The sequence below is a fragment of the Podarcis vaucheri genome (genome assembly GCF_965113315.1).
Source record: "Podarcis vaucheri genome assembly, chromosome: 3".
Classification (NCBI taxonomy): domain Eukaryota; kingdom Metazoa; phylum Chordata; class Lepidosauria; order Squamata; family Lacertidae; genus Podarcis; species Podarcis vaucheri.
This window is the reverse complement of record NC_138761.1, coordinates 65,929,852-65,945,668: the sequence shown is the minus strand read 5'-3', so window position 1 is coordinate 65,945,668 and position 15,817 is coordinate 65,929,852. Positions and strand designations below refer to the sequence as shown.

The 15,817-nt window shown below is 43.1% G+C and overlaps 1 protein-coding gene and 1 long non-coding RNA gene across 2 annotated transcripts in view; both read left to right on the top strand.

Moving 5' to 3' along the window:
• The first annotated feature begins 1,218 nt into the window (after positions 1-1,218).
• The window catches only part of ENPP1 (ectonucleotide pyrophosphatase/phosphodiesterase 1), a 48,151-nt gene continuing 33,552 nt past the window's right edge, over positions 1,219-15,817 (top strand). The window contains exon 1 of the mRNA XM_082216075.1: positions 1,219-1,556. Within this exon, the coding sequence (XP_082072201.1) occupies positions 1,353-1,556 (204 nt within the window). The 5' untranslated portion in view covers positions 1,219-1,352. The remainder of the gene's footprint in view (positions 1,557-15,817) is intronic.
• Positions 2,792-5,810, top strand: LOC309528612. Its single transcript, XR_014217842.1, has 2 exons — positions 2,792-3,029; positions 5,043-5,810. It is a non-coding gene; the product is annotated as an uncharacterized lncRNA (long non-coding RNA).

The window sequence follows — 15,817 nt, the reverse complement described above, 5'->3', positions numbered from 1 at the left end:
CTTAAGTGTGGTCTCACCATAGACTTGTAGAATGATGTCATTATATTGGCAGTTTTATTGAGTGTATGCAAAGAAAGAAAAAAGGAAACAAAACTCTCTCTCTCTATATATATATATATATTAAATACAGGTGTATGTTCTGTGTGCATTTACAAAAGGAGCAGCCAGCTCTTATGTACACAGCATGTTTCCTCTGCAGTAGTTTCCTCTGCAGTAATGTCTTAGTTCAGTGGGGATCACTTCCAAGTAACCATGCATCAAACTGTAGCAGAAACTTCAAGGAAGGTAAGTTTGCATTTGCAAGACTGTTTCTTATTGGATGTGGCAGACAAAGATGAACATCAGATAGCCCTCGGGTTTTATTTTTAGAGATGGTATGCAATAAACAACTATTTCCCATAGTTCCCAAACCGTGGTTCCCAAAATGTGATCCACGGACCACCAGTAGTCTGCAAGCCTCATTCTGGTGGCCCATGGCATATCTTGCATTAAATATTCATCTTGATTTTATTTGAATCTTTATTGCTTCTTTTATTGTATATTATTTATTGTATTGCTTGTTATTGAACTACCATTTGAATTATGTGAAATGCAAACTGTAATACAATAACATACAACAGTGGGGAGAAAAATAATAATCATATAACACCTAGCACAGCACATGGCACTTGCTACAACAGGCAGAAAAACCATTAAGTGTTCACCAGCCAATTCCCAAGTGGTCCATGGGGGACAAAAAAGTCAGTTCCATCTTTGGATGATGCCTTTCCATCTTTTATCCGTTTTCTGTTCCATTTTCGCCTGGAGAGGTGAGTGTGATTTCTGGAAGAACCTGTGCAAATAGGAAGGCTGGAAGTCTTCCCCTCGCCCAGCCACCCACTTTCCCTTCCTCTCCGCAGAGGAAAACGCTGCCCCTTCACACTCTCCCGTGTAAACAACCCCGGTCACCTTCCTGCGCCGCCTGCTTCTGGAGCCGCACATTGCCATCTTCTCAGCTTCCTAGCAGATATATAATAAAGCCTTTGTGGTGATGATGATGCCCATCCTCTAGAAAGCTCCTTCAGGGGGACCAGCAGCACAGGCTCCTCTTCATCTCCCGGGAAGGGGGCGCGTCAGAGGAAGGTTCCTGCGAACACGAATGGGGGAAGAAAAAGCCACCGGGCTCCCCAGAGAGCGCGCGCGGCCAGCGGGTGGGGGCGGGGGGAGGCGAGGCAGGAACCCGAGGAACCCGGAGCGCCGAGTTCTTCCCTCGCCCACCTCGCGCGGCCTGAGGGAAGCCCGCCAAAGCCAGGCAGGGGGCGGAGCCACGGCCCTTTTATTAGCCGAGGGCGCAGGAGGCGCCGGGCGAGAGAATGGAGAACGCCGGCCTGAGGAACAGCCAAGCCAAGGTGGCTCCTCCGCCGCTGGAGAAGGGCTTCGGCAGCGACGGGCCCGAGAAGAAGAACTCCGCTGCGGTGCCCATGCTGGCGGATATGGAGGTGGCGGACGAGCCGGAGAAAGCGGCGGCGCTCAGGGCGAAGGTCAAGGAGCCCAACCCCTACAAAGTCCTTTCCCTGGTAAGGAGACTCGCCGCCCCCCTCCCCGCTCCGGAGCCAGGCGCCTCGAGAGACCCGGGGACGGAGCGGGCGCAAAACCCGTCCCCCGGCCGGCAAAGTAGCCTACCTCGCAGGGCTGTCGTGAGGCTCCAAGGGGACGCTTCTCTTCCACGCAGTCACCAGCTCGCCGGGCGAAGGCAAGCTTTCCAAAGTGATGGTTGGTGACCTTCGTCTTTTTGCAGAGGGAGAAGCAAATATTTGCTTGGGCCACTCTGTGAATCTGGCTAAGGGACCCAAACGATGTGGCTGGCATCCTAAAGCGACGCAGGCTTTGCTAAAGCACCTAGGCAGCAGCACAGCTTCACCGAGTGGGATGCCTTTAATTTAGGAGGAACAGCAAACATGCTGCCTGACCTTTGGCAAGTCATCTCCTCCCGATACAGGGGAAAATACTATGTGTGTGTGAGAGAGAAGGTTTGAAATGGGCCACCTACAATTTTCACTGCAATGATTCAGTGCCGTAACATGTGAAACGACAAGTGAATAAGAACCAGGTGCCCCGAGCATGTGCAGAATTAAATTTCCTCGACATTGGTTACTCACATTCCCCACCTGCATGTGTTGCATCAGACAGTAGAGGATGTTAGGAGCACGCCAGATATGCTTTAACCACAGCATCTTCCTTTTTGAAAGTATTCACTAGTAGGGAGCCAGCTGATTTAAACACACTAATATTGGGGCATTGAAAAACTTTGGTGTGTGGTGAAATGGTGGTTCGCCATACACTGGACTTAATAGCTGACATTGCCAACGATTCATGTCTGTGAATTAATATTCAAGAGTCTAGTATGGTATTTGCACTCTTTAAACTTTCCTTGGCACTTGACTTTAGAGTAGTAGTTGCAAGTTGGATTGCCCCACCTTTCTAATGCAAGCTCATCTGGGATAATGAGGATGGCAATCTGCATTACTGACTATCACAGTGAAGTAGTGAGAGTTATTCCAGATAAATTACTGCACATTACATAGGAGTGGCCTTCTGCATGTGTAAACTGCAGCATAATTTATTTCAAAGGAATGGTTTGAAGGTGAACTGAGTTAAGATTATATTATAACCTGTTTTTGGGATGAAGTGGGAAAATAATATAAACAAACAAACAAAGACAGTGAGTGTCATATTAAGATGCAGCTGTGCTGCTACCCTGCCCTGCATGATTATGCCTTATGTCCACTCCCATTGCTGACCCATCTTTCTTAATCTGTCAGTTACATAGTGTGATGCCGGTGGTGAACTGAGCATTTTTCTTCATCATATTTTGATGGAAAATCTGATAAAACAGAATCGCTTTTTGAGAACTTCGCTTTACATGGAATTCTGGAGGAAAGTGTGCTAATATATCCCTCTACACATTTACTCATTTTCTGAGATACTTAGCTGGGGTCAGGGCTGTCCCAGAGGAGAACATGTGATGCAGCAGTGTTCTGCTCTTAAGAGTGAGTCACACTTCTGGACCCAGGATTTGAGTGTGGAATCTTAATTCTCTTTAGTGGATTACAGTCCCTTTGACTCGTAACAGAGATATCTTTGATGTTTGTTTGAAAAGTCCTAGCCCTGGTTTTGTCTCATTGTTTAATTTGCTAAAGTGATGGAGTGCAGGCAGAACTGCATGGGTTTGTGTGTGTGTGATTAGATATGTCTAATCTTTTGGAATTTATCTATCTGGCTCTTAAGAAGGTTGTTTGGAATGGAATCCAGCTAGGTATCTAGCTGAGAGCTGTCTGAAGAAATGTTTGTTGCAACTCAAATAGCTTGCATCGGGGCTTTTTCTCAGCTGGAACTCACCAGAACTCAGTTCCGACACCTCTCAGTTGGGCGGTTTTGCCACTGGGAGAAGCAAAGTTACAGGGAACCAGGCAGAGAAGAAGGAGGAGTTTGGATTTGATATCCCACCTTTCACTCCCCTTCAGGAGTCTCAAAGCGGCTAACATTCTCCTTTCCCTTCCTCCCCCACAACAAACACTCTGTGAGGTGAGTGGGGCTGAGAGACTTCAAAGAAGTGTGACTGGCCCAAGGTCACCCAGCAGCTGCATGTGGAGGAGCAGAGACGCAGACCCAGTTCCCCAGATTACAAGACTACCGCTCTTAACCACTACACCACACAGGGCCTTCTTGGTAGTGGCGTCCTCCCTGTGGAACACCCTCTCTCAGATGTCAAGGAAATAAACAACTATCTGACTTTTAGAAGACACCTGAAGGCAGCCCCATGTAGGGAAGTTTTTATTTTTGATGTTTTATTGTGTTTTTACTATTCTGCTTGGAGCCACCCAGAGTGACTGAGGAAACCCAGCCAGATGGGCGGGGTATAAATAATAATGTAGTATTAGTATTAGTATTAGTATAAGAGAACAAGGGAGAAGTTCATGGTGAGTTCTGGCACCCCAATTTCTAGAAAAATAGCACTGGCTTGCATCATGTTTCAACAAAACTGGTGCCTACAGTATTTTGAAACACCCATAGTTACCCACAATTGCCAATATAATTACTGAACCTGGCAAATAAACTTTTAGAATTGGTTTACTCTCCACTTGTTTTATGAAGAAGGAGAAGGAGACGAAGAAGAAGAAGAGGAGTTTGGATTTGATATCCCGCCTTTCACTCCCTTTAAGGAGTCTCAAAGCGGCTAACATTCTCCTTTCCCTTCCTTCCCCACAACAAACACTCTGTGAGGTGAGTGGGGCTGAGAGACTTCACAGAAGTGTGACTGGCCCAAGGTCACCCAGCAGCTGCATGTGGAGGAGCGGAGACACGAATCCAATTCCCCAGATTACGAGACTACTGCTCTTAACCACTACACCACACTGGCTCTCTATGGTATCATGTGTGCAGCAGGTGTGAGGAGAATTGTTCCTCAAGCCTTTACAATTTCTAAAAATAGAAGTACATATCAATTTAAAAAGGATTGCCTTTCCCTCTCTAGGTCAAACGTTCCCAATCTGTTCTGTAACATAATGAGCAATTAAGATGCTTGGCTATATGACTAAAATATGAAGGCTCACCTGCTGTCAGGTTCTAAACTGATTAATTGGGTTGTGCACAGTAGGCCATAAAACCTTTGAGATATGGACTATGACCTTTGTAAAGTTAGTCATATGGTATATTGAATATGTTGCTGTTCTACAGTATAGTAGAGAAGAAAGAATGATAGGAATGGATAACATGAAGAAGAAAAAATCAGATCTGAGTAATGACTAGATTTTATATTTTCAAAGTAATGGAAAATCTGCCATTTTTTTCTATTTCATAAAGGCCACAATATTACTCTTATTCTTATTTTATCAGTCCCTTTTCTCCAAAGAATTAAACTCAAAGTAACTTACTGTATAGTCTGCTCCAGTTTACTCTCCATTCAGTCTCCTCTATCTTTTAGACTATTAAAACTACAAACTTTTTTCTTTTAACATCATGCCATTTTTCTCTTTCTCTCCAATGCTTTGTTTAATGTCCAGCCTGGTGAAGAGTTCTGAAGAAGTGAAAAGCTTCCTTACTATTTTGTGACATTTGGTTGGTCCTAAGAAATGTATTTCTCTACTCTGGATTTGTCTATGAACCAACATGACTATATGGGCCTTTTCTAGGAGGAGGATGCATGGACCAATGCTGTATCTTTGAAGCAGTAACAGTGTGTTCCTAAGCATGTCTACTCAGAAGCAAGTCCTATTGAATTCAGCAGGGCTTACTCCAGGGCAGTGGGGGGTTAAGATTGCATTTTAAATAATCTTGTTAAAAATATCAAGTTGTTAAGCACTGTTGCATAATGGCCTTTCCAACAAGAATACAGTATGGCGAGAATACACAATGTAGACGGGATGCTGAGGAGCAGAGAGAGAGAATGGAGTATGATGAATGTGTTTGTAGGACAGTGGAAGGTAGTGTGTTTGGTGCATTGATATGAAATGTTCTGTGTTTTGGAAGCTACTGCTGGGTATTTGGGATACCAAAGGTTGTTTCAGGACTGCTTCTGATATAACATTTTATGCTTAAAAGTAGATGTCTTGAACCGTTGAAGATTTGAATATTCCCACATGGAGACATTGCATAGTGATTAGTCATCAATGAACTGCATCTGTGAACAGAGTATGACTAGAATGGAGGATTAGGAGCCGTTATATTTTGATTATTTATTTAATTATACATTATTTGATTGACTTGTTTCATTAATTTCACTGCTTATTATTTTTGAATATTACGTGGTATATAAATACCTGAAACAACAACAACAACAACAACTTATTTCATCAGTTTCTAAGCCACTCTTAATTATGATCCCAGAGTGGTTTGCAGTAATTTAAAATACAATATCGCAGAACTAATTAAAATATCAAACAACAATAAATAACAGCAGACAGCAGATGACATCAGTTGTAGCTGACATTGTTACATCAAGTTCCCCCAAAGGACTGGGTGAGGAAGTGTGTTACTAAAAGCCAGGGTGCTTCCAGACTTGTTATTTTTGGATGGGATTCAATCACATACTAACAAACTCAGGTTGCACAATTATAGTTGATTTGGAGGTCTTGTGCAAGAAACCAGCTTCCCCCAAAAGCTCGTACTTTTTGTGATAAGCAAAGTGATGAGAAAATACACTTGCTATGATGCCATGCCGTCTAATCTTGCAACAACAGACACGAATGCTTAGTAAACATTCTCTAATCTCCCTGCAAACATATCAGGGCAAGTGCTCAAAAGCAAGTAATCTGGTAGCGCCTCCAAACTGTTGCAGTGCCACATGCATGTCCAATGAGAGGGAATTCCACAAATGAGGAAAAGGCACTATTTTGTTTTAGTGCACAGCAGGCTACAACCTTTGGTGGAACAATGAGAAGAAACAAGCTCTTAGGCCCAAGGCTGGGTGATATACAATTTCAACATATGATGCTCATGGGAGCATAGAATCTTGGACTGGAAGAAGCCCATAGCATTCTGATTTCTTCCCCCCCACTGCAATTTTTATTATTTTCTTTAAACAACCAATATTACCACACAAAGTTGTTCCAGTTACAAGCTTTTACAAGGCAGAGTATAGTATGGAAGGAAAGAAAGTATGCACCAAAGGTATTAATGAACACGGTTTGTTCTTGTGCTTGTAAAGAGTCACCTTGTCAAAGGGACCTTGTGCCTTGTGCTTTACCCCTCATCCAGTACGGGCCCCCCACATGACTTCTCCACATAGAAGACTGAGAGTCTGGGGGATACACAGAGTGCTGACTCTTATTTCTGCAGAAGAGGTGCAGATACCAAACCTATCCCTTTTTGGGCATGCCCCTTATAACCCTCCTGCAAGAGAGTCCTGATGTTATTTATCCAGGTTTTCATTAGCGGCTCCTAAGCCTTGAGAGGGCCACCAGAGTTTTCTATAGATATATCAATGTTCTGTAAAGCATTGAGGCCAATCGTCTATCTTTCAGGTTTGATCTGGTGCACAGGGATTCAAAAAGTGTAAGGGAGTGAGTAGACTCTTATCTCCTCTACAAGCCACGTAAGCCACGAATAAGCATGCCTGACTCAGCAGAAACCATGTATTTGGTATCTCCTCCAGCCATGCCTGTTGTCTTTGTCCAAGGAGTTTTCTTGGCAGGGATACTGGAGTGGCTTGCTGGTTCCTGCTCCAGGTGGATCACATTTGGTCAAACTCTCCACTATGACTTGTCCATCTTGGGTGGTCCTGCACGGCATAGCTCATAGCTTCTCTAAGTTATTCAAGCCCCTTCGCCACAGCAAGACAGTGAAGTGTAAGCTGGATTTCAAAGGGGCAGAGGAACCAGAGACCAAATTGCAAACATGCGCTGGATTATGGAGAAAGCTAGAGAGTTCCAGAAAGACATCTACTTCTGCTTCATTGACTATGCAAAAGCCTTTGACTGTGTTAACCACAGCAAACTATGGCAAGTTCTTAAAGAAATGGGAGTGCCTGATCACCTCATCTGTCTCCTGAGAAATCTCTATGTGGGACAAGAAGCTACAGTTAGAACTGGATATGGAACAACTGATTGGTTCAAAATTGGGAAAGGAGTACGACAAGGTTGTATATTGTCTCCCTGCTTATTTAACTTATATGCAGAATTCATCATGCGAAAGGCTGGACTGGATAAATCCCAAACCGGAATTAAGATTGCCGGAAGAAATGTCAACAACCTCAGATATGCAGATGACACAACCTTGATGGCAGAGAGTGAGGAGGAGTTAAAGAACCTTTTAATGAGGGTGAAAGAGGAGAGCGCAAAATATGGTCTGAAGCTCAACATCAAAAAAATGAAGATCATGGCCACTGGGCCCATCACCTCCTGGCAAATACAAGGGGAAGAAATGGAGGCAGTGAGAGATTTTACTTTCTTGGGCTCCATGATCACTGCAGATGGTGACAGCAGTCACGAAATTAAAAGATGCCTGCTTCTTGGGAGAAAAGCAATGACAAACCTAGACAGCATCTTAAAAAGCAGAGACATCACCTTGATGACAAAGGTCCGTATAGTAAAAGCTATGGTTTTCCCAGTAGTGATGTATGGAAGTGAGAGCTGGACCATAAAGAAGGCTGATCACCGAAGAACTGATGCTTTTGAATTATGGTCTGGAGGAGACTCTTGAGAGTCCCATGGACTGCAAGAAGATAAAACCTATCCATTCTTAAGGAAATCAGCCCTGAGTGCTCACTGGAAGGACAGATTGTGAAGCTGAGGCTCCAATACTTTGGCCACCTCATGTGAAGAGAAGACTCCCTGTACAAGACCCTCATGTTGGGAAAGATTGAGGGCACAAGGAGAAGGGGATGACAGAGGACGAGATGGTTGGACAGTGTTCTCGAAGCTACCAGAATGAGTCTGACCAAACTGCGGGAGGCAATGGAAGACAAGAGTGCCTGGCGTGCTCTGGTCCATGGGGTCATGAAGAGTCGGACATGACTAAACAACACCAGCCATGCAGTGAGGGCCTCCTTCATGATGGTTTGACCCCTGCCTATCAAGTCTGAAATTCTATAGATTCTCCCAGGACTGGAATTGCTGATATTTATCCAAGTTTGCTGATTTTTGTATTAATAACTCTTCCCCCCTCCAAACTGACCCCTGTCTGGTTGTGTGCTTTGAACTTTTGATGGCAATCACTTCTACCCATATGAAGGAATGGTGCTGTTTGCATCTATACAAGTATGTGAGCCAGGATTAAAATCATTTTGCTGTACTAATTTCATACCAAAGTTAGTCTAACAGAAAAAGGGCAGGATATCTAAGAGCTAACAGATCTAGTTCAATTGGGGGGGGGGGCAGGGAGAGCACTGTCTGTCTGTGTTTTCGAAATAAAACTTCTAAGTGAATGCTGTTTGATATGAACATGAGCAATTAATCACAATTTACAAGTCCAGTATTATATAGCATGGGCCATTTAGTAGTGTGATTCCTTGGAAAACTACACCGTTCCTAGCAGGATGCATAATCGTCGAGTTTTTAACAGAAAGAGGCAACTCTGAGTCATATGCCCATTAAATCATATGTGCTTTGGCATACACATCAAAGAGCAGGTGGTTCCTTGCCAGTGAATAAATATTTTTTGGCAATGTACAGCTGTAACTTTATACCTCAACTTCCTAATGAACTTATTGGCTCTTCTGGACTGTGCACCTACATTTGCAGGCTTTTGTCCCTGCTTGCCTGTATCTCCATGGCTTCAGTGCTATTCACATTTACTTAGGAATAAGCCTCACCAAACATGGTGGGACTTACTTTTGAGTGAGCATGCAGAGTATTGCCCTGTTGCCATGAGAGAAAAAGTCCATGATGAACCCCACTTAACCATTCCAACAGCTTGGTCCTCTGTTTCTTGATTTCAACTCACTAATAATCTGATAAGCCTCCTGAACAGAGATGGGGAACTTGTGGTCCTCTAGCTTCTGCTGGACTTGACATTGGCTGTGCATGTAGAGGAGGTCCTAGGTTCCATCACTGATATCTCCAGGCAGGGTTAGCAGAGATGCCTGCCTGAAATCCTGATCAGCTGCTCCCAGCCAGTGTAGTGTGTACAAAGCAAGATGGGCCAATGGCCTGATTTGCTATAAGGCATCTTCCTTATTGTGTATTTCTATTTTAGAAATTGACAGCAAAACAACAACTCACCAGTTTTGTATGTAAGAAGTGCTGCCTGTCATATTGTTTTGTTGTAAAATCAGAGTGGTGAAAGGGGAAGCACTGAAGCAGTAGGAACAACAACCTAACCATGCTTGCTTTTATTTAGTCAGATACACTAATCTTTTTCAGAGGAAAGTTGTGATAGATTCAATATTGTGCTAGAACAATTCAAAGAAAATAATCTAGATGAGTTATCTTAAATAAGAATGAATTTGTCTTACCTTTCGTGTTTCTCTCCTGTTGAACATGGCCATATAAACAATCCTTTTGCACTTTCTGTACTTAGATATGTCAGCTATTAGTTAAGTGCTTGCTCCTGCATGAAAATGAGCCATAATTTCCTAATATACACTTGAATGCTTATTCACAATGACTGGCAATGATTCATTCAAAATTATCTTGTTCTTTTCAGTAGAAATCACACCGCACATACCAATAGTTTTGGAGAACATCCACTTTAGTTGCTAATAAGGCTAGCCCTTCGGCATATTGCTTTGTGAAGTTTAAGAATAATAATAAATTTACCTCTGTTAAAAGTAAACCCTGAGCTGCTAAAGGTCAAAGCAAGCTGAAAGGCATTTGCAAACACAATGGTTTCATATAGGAGAAACTGACTAAGCACTGCTACTGGCTGACTTCAAGCAATGTATGTTCTACAACCACACAATAAATAAACAGGCAACCAGAAGGATAGGTGTGGTGGTGGGATGACTGTTTCCAAGTTCTGAGGGGTGATTGACCATGACATCCATATGTGGCTGCCAAATAAGTACATCATGATTCAAAGCATGGCAAGACTAGCCCTTTGGAAAATCCAAGCTAATCTGGGTTTGGTCTCAGCCATGTGAAGTGTTCTTTATCATGCAGTTACTACTACTGAATTTTATGTATATATATATAACACATGCATTCCACATGCCATGCTTTTGCAGTCATATGTTTGTCTTGGGGCAGGACAGGGCTAGCTCTGGTTTAGTATATAAGATCCCTATAACTTACATTGCACTTTTGCACACTAATTTGCTGGCAATTGGCATGGCTGACCGGTGGCAAAGTATAAGGCTGTGCTCTTGGATAGTTCACTCCACACAGGAAGGAAACACACAAGGTAGAGGGCACCTCCTGCATATGTGTCTAAGGAAGTGTTGGTTATTCCTGCACTTTCAATTTACCCTAACACAGCACACCATGCAAGTACCAAAGGCTTAAGTCATTCAATACACTCCATGCACTCCGGAGCATTTGATTAACGAAATCATTATTTCTGGATCTTTGCAAAGTATACAGACCTTCTTTTGTAACTATGCATTTCTCCAAGGCGACAGATTACAGGAAACAATGTTAGTGTTATGGTGGTAATGGCTGCTTTGCATGAAATATCCTGAAGGGTTGCATAATTTGTGTGAAATTGCCAACGATTTCAGAGGTACTAAACAAAATATGTTTAAGAAATAATGATATTCAACTGGGTTGGCTTCTTTTAAATCTTGTTTAGTCGTGACCGACTCTTTGTGACCCCATGCACCAGAGCACGCCAGGCACTCCTGTCTTCCACTGCCTTCCGCAGTTTGGTCAACTACTGCAATTGGTCTTACAATTGCAATTGGTCACCCCTTGCTTTTTCCTGTAAGTCCAATTGCAGTCATTAACAGTTGTCAACAAACTTACCACACCTATCAGCCAATCAGCTTACCACACGTATCAGCCATTCCCACCACCCTTCTGAGTAATACCCCTCCCCACCCTCTCACTATTTCAGTGCATCTGAAGAAGTGTGCATGCACACAAAAGCTCATACCAATAACAAACTTATTGGTCTCTAAGGTGCTACTGGAAGGAATTTTTTTATTCTGTTCTGAGGTGTGTGTGTGTTTTTTAAAGATGTTAGGACCACCTTACTAACATTACAAAAGATGTAATGACCACCACCACAAATGTTTTGCCTGCCTTGACACACACTTGGACCCTCAAACCATTTGGACTGCATAATTTCTTCGAACAATGCTTATTTGCAGAACAGCAAACATGGGCAAATCAGGACCAAAATCATGTTGCTTTCATAGTCTAATTGGTTTTCATCTGGAAGATCTTCCAAACTATTATGCCCTAGTGTTCATTGTCTAGCATGAGAAAATGTTTCCCCACTTACCGTATTTTTCGCTCTATAACACGCACCCGACCATAACACGCACGTAGTTTTTAGAGGAGGAAAACAAGAAAAAAAATATTCTAAATGAAACAGTGGATGTATGATTTTTGTGGTTCATGCTGTGGCCACAGACATGTGATCTGACAGTGAGTTTGGAGTAGCCCAATGCAAAAATCCTGAGGATCCATGTGGATCCATGCTTTGTAACCACGTTTTTGCACCACTGCGACCCTAGGCAACAGTGGGTGCGTGATTTTTTTGGTGCAGGCTGTAGCCATGGACATGCTATGTTATCTAATGGTGAATTTGGGGTGACCCAGTGCAAAAATCCTGAGGATCCATGTGTAACCACGTTTTTGCACCACTGCGACCCTAGGCAACAGTGGGTGCGTGATTTTTTTGGTGCAGGCTGTAGCCATGGACATGCTATGTTATCTAATGGTGAATTTGGGGTGACCCAGTGCAAAGATCCTGTGGATCCATGCTTTGTAACCACGTTTTTGCACCATTGCAGCCCCAGGCAACAGTGGGTGTGTGATTTTTTTGGTACAGACTGTAGCCATGGACATGTAATGTGATCTGATGGTGAATTTGGGGTGACCCAATGCAAAAATCCTGAGGATCCATGTGGATCCGTGCTTTGTCACCACGTTTTAAATGGGGAGGGAAGGAAAGCAAAAGTCCCCCCCCTCCAAGCCAGACAGGATATACGAAGTATGATTTCTTTTTTATTTACGGTGGTTTTTTTTTGGCCACCTCTGTCACTGCAACCTTTGCTCTGTGCTTGCACACTTTTGGGCAATAGGGCATGTAACACACTTTTTTTCATCTGCCAAGATAGTTGATATACAGCATATAAATCCAGAGATTTCCATGTCTCACTCTGCAATCTAGCCTGCTGTTACTTACGAGCAGGGAAGCAGGGTTTCTCTTCCAAACAAGCATACTGTCTCCCTCCAGCAGTACATTGCTTGGAGAAGCTGTAATTTGGAGGGGGCCTGGGGGCAGGGCTCTCTGCTTTTGGAAAAGAAATGAGAAACCTACCATTGTAAAGCAAAAGTCGTTCCCCCCCCCACCCAAGCCAGCCCCCCCCTCTCTCTCTCTCTCCCACCTGCATGCTTTTCGGCTGCCTGCGAGTCCCTAGAGCACGGAGAGGAGGAAGTGGTGGGCTGGAGCCTGCACGCAGTGTGACTAGGGAAGATTAGAAGGAACAACGCGATCCTTTCCTTAACCCTTTGCTTGCCAGGAGGACAAGGGATTCCCTGCTCTTTGTTGAGTTTGAGCAAACGCAGCAACAGAAGCGGGCGGGCAGTAAGACCCTGAGGCAGAATGCAGGAAAGCTTCTGCCTTCCCTCTTCCCTCCGCCCGCCCGCCCGATCTTATTTTTGCCTATTTTGCCCCTGCACTCCGTGAGTCAGCTCCAGGGACCACACATTCGCTCAATAACACGCACAGACATTTCACCTTACTTTTTAGGACAAAAAATCTGCGTGTTATAGAGCGAAATTTACGGTATCTGACCACCTGCTGCCATTGCCTATAATGTTTGCAAGGTGATGCTTTCTGTTTTCCTCCCACACAGAGGAAGCATGGCTTGAATACAATTGTTTGTTCCAATATAAACAAGCACAAAAATACCTCTCAGAATAAACCAGAACATTTTCTTCTTTTCTCTGTAACCCCAAAGCCAACTCTAAATTTTTCTTCCAAAGTTCCATATATCATTGTGACTCTCCTGCTCAAGAATGAAATCGGAAGCTGCAATTAATGGAAAGGTCAAATTACACTTTTTGAAAACCAATTAATTGCTCCCCCTCCCAAATCATTGCTTTGCATTTTCCACCAGCTGCAGTCAAACGTTTTTACACATGTTCAGAGTAAGATTTGGTATCTTTCTTCAACTTTTCTTTCTAACTCCAAAGCAATTTGGATTAGTGCATTTGAATGGAGCTCAGCTGTTTGAAGAATAGCTGAGAGAGGCTGCTTAACTTTTCCCAGGTTTAGGGAGAGGGTAGTAAAACTGTGACAAATGAGGGATAGGATATTTGTTAAATTGAACAAAATATAATTAGAGGCAGTGAGAGATTTTACTTTCTTGGGCTCCATGATCACTGCAGATGGTGACAGCAGCCACGAAATTAAAAGACACCTGCTTCTGGGGAGAAAAGCAACGACAAACCTAGACAGCATCTTAAAAAGTAGAGACATAACCTTGCCAACAAAGGTCCGTATAGTAAAAGCTATGGTTTTCCCAGTAGTGATGTATAGAAGTAAGAGCTGGACCATAAAGAAGGCTGATCGCCGAAGAATTGATGCTTTTGAATTATGGTGCTGGAGGAGACTCTTAAGAGTCCCATGGACGGCAAGAAAAACAAACCTATCCATTCTTAAGGAAATCAGCCCTGAATGGTCACTGGAAGGACAGATTGTGAAGCTGAGACTCCAATACTTGGGCCACCTCATGAGAAGAGAAGACTCCCTGGAAAAGACCCTGATGCTGGGAAAGATGGAGGGCACAAGGAGAAGGGGACGACAGAGGATGAGATGGTTGGACAGTGTTCTCGAAGCTACCAACATGAGTTTGACCAAACTGCGGGAGGCAGTGGAAGACAGGAGTGCCTGGCGTGCTCTGGTCCATGGGGTCACGAAGAGTTGGACACGACTAAACGACTAAACAACAACAACATAATTAGAAGGGAAGGAAATTCATCAAAGACTAAGAAGTGTTCATAGTTTGTGGCCATTCCTTCACTATAGCATCTTCAAGTGGTACTTGGACTAGGACCATGTTGTTCTTTGGAGATGCATGGAAGCAAAGTGAAACGTGATTGAGCTTCATCTTATTCTTTGAACGTTGGCATCCACAACCTAATTTTGCTTGTGGTGAGTGCTGGGTCAATGTAAAAGTGCCACCCTACTGAAAGTGGTTGTTGGTATATTGGTATGGGAAACATTATTGATAACTTACAATTGTAACCCCTAATAGGACTACTGTATCACATCAGATACTCATACTGTTTATTTACTAAAAATTAATTGTACTGTGTATCCAATAAATTGAATGGTTATGGATCATTTTCATAAATGTTCATCTTTCAGTTTGATTTGTTCTTTCGAAATCACTGGGATGCTCTTGCTAATCATATGGCTCAACATTTCCAAGTTCTAGGTACTATGCACTTGTTGTAAACACATGAATATTTTTGTAATGTTCTGAGGTTTGTGGTGCTGTGAACTTGCCTGTGTGTGGCTTGCATGAGAACCCAAAATGACATGAATCAGTTCAGCTCATAAGTAACATTATCATTTCTGTAAGACTTCCTCACCACAGGAAGGGATTCATCCTCTCTCTACCAACCATGATGATATTATGAGGACTACTCATTTAGATGAGTTATATCCACTTGTAATGTGAAACTATTCAGCTGTGGCATTTAGAGAGGTGGCATGGTGGTATTTAGGCATTGTCCAGTTTTTAGTAAACCGTCTGAGGTTTGGGGTTTTTACTCTTGCTACCAGTAGCTGAATTCTAAATGTACCAATTTTGCTTTCTTGTTTTTCAGAAAGATAATCTGAAAACCGTTCTATGCTCTTATCCCTTTAGAAAGAAGCCTCTATTTATAATAAAAACAAATAAATTATTATTTCTCTTAGAACATTTACCACCTTTGGCACCATCCATCAATGTTCTGCTCTTGTGACATTTCCCTGCATTTAAGTGGAACTTTCACTGGAGCAGCTCTGTTGGACCATGCTCAGAAATGTGCAGTTTTCCTATTCTGATGTAATTAGAACTTTTCTGTGATGCTGGGGAAAAACTCAAGATGTGACTTAACTTTCATCCTTTGCCTGCACCACAACAGATACCAGATGGCACCCAGGAGAGAAAAAGAGCATAATAACCCTCTTCTATTTGTGTGAAGTGACAACATTAAAACTTTAGCACAGCTGGAGAAGT